Here is an 8,094-nt window from a genome sequence, read left to right as displayed (position 1 = left end):
CATTGTAAGTCCAAAAATTTAGACTTGTATTGTTTTACGTCAAGAATTAATATTTTTATATTTTTAGAAGTAGGTTGTGTATGTCGGTGTGTGTGTTTGGCAAAAGTGCTACCAGATGTAGTTGTTTGTAATACTAGTTTTAGTAGGGTTTAGAATTTGTATTTGAAAACATAATATACAAGTTTTATGGTTGAGGATATTAAAGCATCGGAAGATAAAAGAAACAATCATGTAACTAAATGGGATTGTGGTTCCAAAACAGAGATTTCCTACTTCCAAATTTCCAATACTATAAGATGAAAAATAGTTTAACCAAAGCATGAAGATACAAACAAATAAATTAGGCTGATCCTTCTAAGAAAATTAAACTAATTAAAAAAAATATATATAAACTAATCCTATATATATATATATATATATATATATATATATGAACAAACAAACAACATTAGAATCTTTATTCGAAGGTGTGAAGTATATATACACACGAGAACAAAAATTATATATATTAAAAAAAGAAGAAAACTTTATAGTTCACTCATTTTAAATTACATATCTAATTGTTTTTTAAAAATCTTTTTCGATTTGTGTCTAATTGAATTTTCTAACAATCAGTATAGACAGAAGAATCAATTTCGGATGAACATATTTTCTTCATAATAACAGAATTTATTTCACCTGAATTACCATTATTGCCCTTATGGAACATCATCTTCTCCGGCGCCGACAACCAACCCACAGATTCCAATTCCACTCCCGTCCACGAACTCGCTTCTGGAATAGACTCACTCGCCATAATCACTTTCACATTCTTTAATAAAAACTCACTATTTACGAGGTGACTCAGTACTCCGGAATCGGACACCGAGTTCTTCTTCTTGTGCTGCATAAGCATTCTCACGATTTCCACCATCGCCGCGTTCGATACCCGCCGGATGCCGCGTGCTCCGCCGATCACGATGCTCGGATTCACAATATGGTGCGAGTTTGACTTTTCTGAGTTCTTTTTGCCGTGCTTGTTCGTAAAGAAAATTACTGACTCGGTTCCTTTGTTTCTGACTCTGCTGAGTGGATCCCCGAGTAGAAGCGAGCTTTTGGCGTCGATGAGCATTACGTGCTTGAAATTCCGGCGGACTCGGCCGAGGAGCATTGGGTAACATGACCACCGTCTCAGACTCATCGGAATGTGATCTGAGAACCCGGAAAGTGAATTCTCCGGATCAATTTCTCCTGCGTCGAAACTCACTACCGAGCCGTAACTCAGCCGAGTCAACTCGTCCTCGCCGCCATTAGAAACGTTTGCGGATCGTTTCACCCGCTTCCCCCAAATCGGCTCCTCCGTCTCCTTCTTCTCTTTACTCTTAAAAAGCCGAGTCACGTCAAAACCCGCCGCCGCGCTCCGGCTGGCCGTTTCGTTCAAATTCCTGTACCGACCAAGAAGTTTCAGAAATGAATCGTTTTCCTCTCGAATAATCGGACCGAATCTCAACGAGAATGCCGGCGAGGGGAAGAGGAAGACCGAATCAGACTTGGCGGTAACGCCGGATCGATGAAACAGTCGGAGAAAGAGGCGGAAGTCTTCTTCTCCGACGTCTTCCGATACATGGACCACAGTCAAGTCCGGCATAGCTCGAGTACCTCGCATATACAGAGTCCCCATTCGTTGCAGAGCCACCGTGGAAACGGCGTCTGTGGTGGTGGTCTTCCCCATGGCCGGTTTCTGCTTCCACATTTTACCAAACCAGTTCCAGCGATTGCCCAACGGCTTACGGACTTGAATGGGCATGGATTTCTGCGTGAGAAGCCTCCGAGGGGGAGTGAGGTTCATTTTGATGGTGGGTTCGAATGTGGAGAGAGTGAAGAGAAGAAGAGAAAGAAAGACGAGGAGAGCACAGACAGAAATGGTGGACTGAGCTTTGGTGAGAAGATTGTAATTACTCCGACGAAGTGAAGTAGAAGAAGAAGAAGAAGAAGAAGAAGAAGAAGAAGAAGAAGAAGAAGAAGCAGGGGAGGAAGATGGAAAAAGGTTGTGGTGATCAGCAATGGGGGAAGGGGAATCTTCGGAGAAAAAGACGAGAAGAAGACCCATTCCCCAATTCTCACCGGCAGTGGATTTGGATTTTCCGGTGAGAGTGAGACCCATTCCTTTTTAGTTGTTGAAGGGGGGATTTGGGATTGGGATTGGGATTTTTGGGGATTTTTGAGGGAAAGGCTTAAATAAATAATAATGATATTTAATTTAAGAGGGAAAGAGGGAAGGAAGGAAGAGTAAGTGAAGTTCTCTTGTCTTGTGGAGTGATGCTCTGTTTCCCCATTTACTACCCCCCCCTTCTCTCTTTCAATTTTCTTTTCAATTTTTTTTTTTTTCTTTTTTAATACTTCTTCTTTCTCTCAAACGTCATTTTAGTTCTTATTTCATTTTTAAAGAAAAAACCAATTATTTAAAGACGTAAAAGTAACTCTTAATATGAACATCTACAATATATCAACAAAAAAAAAAAGTAATAAAGAACGAAACTTTTAAAATATATATGAAAATATTTATTTATACTCCTAAATTTTAGGGATTATTTTAATTGATAATTATGATCAATTTAAACATTCAACTTACATAATTAAATTTGAGTGAATTAAATTCATGAACTTATGTTTTGAGTAAATTGATTTTTTTTTTTTTTTTTTTTTTTATGCATACATCATACATGTCAAGGATGGGAGGATTCAAATCAAAGACATTCTCAAAATGAAAGGGTTTAATTATAAATTATGTTAATGCCGGAATGCCTAAATTGGCATATTTAATACACTGCCCAAAAATAACAGTTACCAAAATGAATATTTTCCTTCATTCGGAACCCCTCTCTGTGTTGTTTTATTTGATCCATTTGTTTTCTTTTAAATTAATAATAATAATAATGATGATGATGATAACAACACTAACAACAACATTAATAATTATAATTATAATTATAATTATAATTATAATATTGGTTTTTTAAAAAAATATTTTCAAAAATGATAAAATATTAAAACTATTTACAGAATTCATCAAACTCCCTTTTTTTTTTTTAACTTATTTAAAAATTTTGGTATATAGTTTCATTTTTGTTTGTTGTAATATTCATAACTATTCTTCCTTTAAAGCATTGAATGAAATGGAAGTATAGGGTTTAGGTTTGAGTTTTGATTGTCTACGGAACTTTTGTTTTTAATTTGTTTTAAGAAATGTATTTATTTGTAGTAATCTTGTTTATTAGCGATAGCTAATTTTAGACTTTGTCTCTTCTTCACATGTTTTGGTTTCTTCTTATTAAAGTAATTTTGTCTTAATTCTTTAATCCTTGGAGGTGTCATTAAAAACAAAAGGGTATGCTTAAAATCAAAATGGATGATTTTCTATATATGTTGAATTGAGTTGCATTTTTATGATTTTAGGTTTAGGTATTTGTAACACAAAAGTTTATTAATTCCAAACATATCATTTTTAATTTATAAAATTTTAAACAATTCCAAACGGTCATAACTCCTCCATTATTTGTCCATGCTTTTCACCATGTTTAATATGCACTAGTTTTTCTTATAAAACAAAAACTTCTAAATTTGTACCACAATCATGTAGAAAGAGTTTTAACTTTTCAATTTTGGTTCAATATGTTTGTTGATTCTATTGGTCTATTTAAAAATAAAGTTTTACAAAATACCACAAAATATATTTTCTTTTTTTTATAAAAGAAAAAACTCTCCAAATGTAGACAACAAACACAAAAACTATCCATTTGGTTTTCCTATTTTAAAAAATAAAAGCTATTAAAATTATTTACCAAATATAACAAAATTTATAAAACTCTCCGTGGTTCATTCAAGCATTTTGCTATATTTTGTAAATAATTTTTTTTTTTCTATTCATAACAACTCTCTTATTAGGTATTTATTGTATATGACTGATACTTTTTTTGTTTTTATTTTTTTAAAAAAATAGAACACCACAACTTGTTTAATTGTTATATACTAAAAGTGTTTCATTAGCTTCAAATTACAATAAAAGAATTTGCTCGTTTAGGTGATGGTCGTCGAAGATGGTTGATGGTTGTCAAGGAGGGTGGTTGAAGTGATGAAGGTGGTGAACACTGACAAGAGGTTGGTGTTAATAATCGCCGAGAAATAGTCTTCAGAAGTTGGTTATCAACGGTAGTCAAAACACAATCATCAGAGACGATGGCCGAAGTTGTCATGATAGTTGTAAAAAAAAACGATTGTCAAATACGATGGTTGAAAGTTGGTCATCGGCAAACATTGAAGATGGTATTGGAGGTGGCCAAGAAACAATGATCAGAAGTTGGTCAATGATGATCACTGGAAAAGGATGAAAGGGTTGGTTAACGATGGTTGCAAAAAAACAATCATCGAAAATTGGCTAGGGGCAATATCGAAAAACATTGATCAAAATTAACGAAAAAAGTAGTTGTCAGAAATTGAGCGACAACGAACATCTGCGGTCATTGGAGATGTTGGTTGGAGTCTATTTACAACGAAAATTACAAATGTTTGGTTGACTATCAAAATTATTTAGGAAAAAAAGAAAAATTACATATTATAATTTCAAAGAAGGGGAGAAATGAAAATTATATAATATAACATATTTCAGTTAAAAAAAAATAAAATACAATGTAATTTAATACAAACATTTGGAGAAAAGGGTAAAAACAAATTATAAGAAAAAAAAAACAATAAGAATAAAATAAAGAGAATCGTAAATTACATCTCCGATCCTCGAAGTGCTGCTTCAGAAACAGAAATTAGTTTTATAAATCATTTTAAATGGTTTTTGGATTTTCTTTACAAATTCCAAAATAATAACAAATCACCCTAATATTTAACCATTTTGAAAACCCAAAAAAAAAAAAGTCATACACCCAACCATCCAAAATTGAATTGAAAAGTGTTTTCTAAAAGTATAAATTAACTTCTCTTCTTTTTATTTTTAGTTTTCGAAAATTAACCATATTTTCTCTCTTTTCATGCATCTTTTTTTTAACCTTAATAAATGAATTCATAACCAAAGAAAAAGAAAAAAACAAATGTAAACAAAAAATATTATAACTAGTAAAATTTGTGAAAATATTTATAAAATAGAACAAAAATTTTAGATATGGCAATAAAAGATAGTGAAGTTTATGAATGACTATTAAAATTACAAAATTTTGCTATATATGGTAAATATTTTGGTTTATTTTGCTATATTTGAAAATATCATTTTTTTTTTTAAAAAAAATTGTTCTTATTTCAAATATTGACTTGGCATTAGTTAAAAAGGTAGATAATAAAAGAGAAATTTGAAGGTAGTTGTAGTATCTATAAGCTTAATTTTACAAAAACAAAAGTTAAAAAACCAAATCATTACCAAAAGAGACCTTAAATTTTAAGATTTGATTTTTGAAAATTAGGCCTATAAATACTACTTCCATCCACAATGTTCTATCTTTTGTTATTACTTTTTCTTAATATTTCTAAAAATTGAGTTAGCTTATTCTTAAAAAAAACTTAAAAAAATAATAATTTTTTATTTTAGAATTCGACTAAGAATCTAAGGACTTGTTTGGTAGATAATCTTAAAACATAAATTTGAAAACAAGGGATTCAAGGAAATCAGAGTTGTATTTTATGTTTTCACTTATGTATTTTGTGACAAAATCAAAAATTGAATTCTAGTTTTAGAAAAATATTTAAATGTGTTTCATACCATATATTTATAAAGCATAAAACTTGTCTTACTTATCCACTAAGATTTAGTTGACAATGAGCTATTATTAATTTATTTATGAAAATAATTTATGTTCACAAAATTAGTTAAATGACAATTTTAGTCCCGATTATTTGGAGAGAGTTAGAGTTTAACCTATATAATAAGCAAATAATTGATATTGATAAGCTAAAGCATAGAGTGAGTAACTTTCAAGCTAAGCTTCCAAGAAAAAAAGAACTTGAAAAGACTTCATTGGGACACCCAAAAGTCATAATGAATATTCATATTTATTTACGTCTTTAATGCATTATGTACTTGATTTAATGTTACGTATTTTCATTTATTAGGATAGTTGAAAGAGTATAAGATTAAATGTTATGTACTTTCATATAACAATTTTAAATTAGTATATATAAGGTTATAGTTTCCACATTTTAAAATTTACATTGTTTGAATCACAAAATCTAAAAACAATTTTCAAAAACAGAACGAGGATTGTCTACCAAACACATATCCACTCAATTTAGTAAATGTGTGAAAACATAAAACAAAACTTGGATTATGTAGTTAATGATCCTAAATAGTTGTTTAAAAGAACTCAAAAGGCAAATACAATTTTGTTATACAAATTCTAAAGTTTTAAACTAACTAAAGCTAAGATTTATTATTTATTTATAGTAATATTGGGTTAAAATATATATGTTGTGAATGCTTCTTCTTTTCCTTTTAATCCTTCCACATTTGGATGTTTTCATTTATTTCTTCTTTTTAAATTTTGAATGTTAGAATTAGCAAAATATATTGGGATGAACAGAGACCATACCCTCTACGGACTAAAAAGTAGAAGTACTCCCAATTTTGTTGTGTTGGAAAAAATTCCTTTTTTTTTTTTTTTTTCTTTTTTCTTCCCTCGCTCTCGTTTCTATTTAATATCTAAATTTCAAAATATCACACATTTAGTTTGTTTATTGATATCAAAATATTACAATTTTACCTTTAAAATTTAAAGTTTGTTTCAAACTAGTCCATAAATTTTAAGATATTTTTAACCTCAAACTTTCGTTCAATATTCACTCCCAATAATATTAATGCTAATGTTTATTGATTTAAAGTAATTATGAGGTAATATTTTAAATTTAATTTTAAAAATAATACAAAAGAGCGAAATTTAATTAATTATAATTTGTTTAAGTATTTCAAATTTATTAACCTGACAAAAAAAGAAGTATTTATTAAAAAGATTGAGGTTAAAAATAGGGGTTTTTTCAACAATATAAAAAAGTGGCAAAAGATTTACGTTCTGCAGAATAATTTTGAAAATGAAAAAAGCTCAAAGGCCTATCGTGTAAAATACCAAAAATGTCCCATCAACCACGCCGTCAACAACGCGCCTTATATATTTGCGATCGTTTAGATATGACTATAATTTATGCGATCGCTTAGTTATGACTACAACACAATCGTTTAGATATGACTACAATTTATACACGGTCGTTTAGATATGAGTACAAATTTTTTTTCAATTTCATCATTTAATTTTGTTAGACGATCGTTTAGATTTAGAGACCTAAATCTAAATGATTTTTTTTTTTTAAATTTGGTATACGATATTTTTAATTCTTTTGGTACACCATCGTATAAATTTCTTTACACAATCATTTATACGATACTTTTTTTACACGATCGTTTATATTTGGCCACTCCAATCCAAGTGATTTTTTTTCAAGATTTTTTATACACGATCTTTTAATTTTTTTACATGATCGTTTACTTTTTTAAACAATTGTTTACATTTGGCTACTTTAATCTAAATATTTTTTTTTTCAAGATTCTTTATACACAATCTTTTATTTTTTTTACACGATCCTTTACATTTGGCTACTCTAATCTAAATGATTTTTTTCAAGATTCTTTATACACGATCATTTAGATTTTGCTATTTTTTTTGTACACGGTCGTTTAGATTTAGTTATCCAATTTAAATGATTTTTTTAAACAACGTAAAACAAGAAAAGAAGAAAGACGATGGAAAGAAATTGCAGCGAAAAAAAAAGAGGAAAAGTAGAAAGACGATAGTAAAAAATCAATGCAAAAAAAAAAAAGAAGAGGAAAAGAAGAAAAATGATGGAAAGATTAAACAACGTAAATAAAGAATTAAAAAATAAGAAAGATGATAGAAAGAAATCGTAGAAAAAAAAGAGGAAAGAAGAAAAAAGAAATCGTGGGGGAAGACGAAATAGTAGGAGGAAGACGAATAGAATGACGAGGAAGAAAAGAAAGATGGAAGGACAAACCTCAAATATTTAAAAAAATGACTAACTTTATGACTTATGTTACACAGCCATGAATAG

General features: G+C 29.7%; 1 protein-coding gene across 1 annotated transcript; it reads right to left on the bottom strand.

Annotated features, from left to right (window-relative positions):
- Positions 1-431: 431 nt before the first annotated feature.
- Positions 432-2,304, bottom strand: LOC103499540 (uncharacterized). The gene has a single exon (XM_008462556.3). The coding sequence runs from the start codon at positions 2,141-2,143 to the stop codon at positions 605-607; it is 1,539 nt and encodes a 512-aa protein (XP_008460778.1). The 5' UTR covers positions 2,144-2,304; the 3' UTR covers positions 432-604.
- Positions 2,305-8,094: the final 5,790 nt, after the last annotated feature.

Source organism: Cucumis melo, chromosome 8, assembly GCF_025177605.1.
Source record: "Cucumis melo cultivar AY chromosome 8, USDA_Cmelo_AY_1.0, whole genome shotgun sequence".
NCBI lineage: Eukaryota > Viridiplantae > Streptophyta > Magnoliopsida > Cucurbitales > Cucurbitaceae > Cucumis > Cucumis melo.
Note: the sequence above shows the minus strand (reverse complement) of the source record. Positions and strands in the feature narration are given on the sequence as shown.

Excerpts from the sequence above, each read along its gene's own strand:
- LOC103499540 (XM_008462556.3), bottom strand. The coding sequence starts at position 2,143 with ATGGGTCTCACTCTCACCGGAAAATCCAAATCCACTGCCGGTGAGAAT.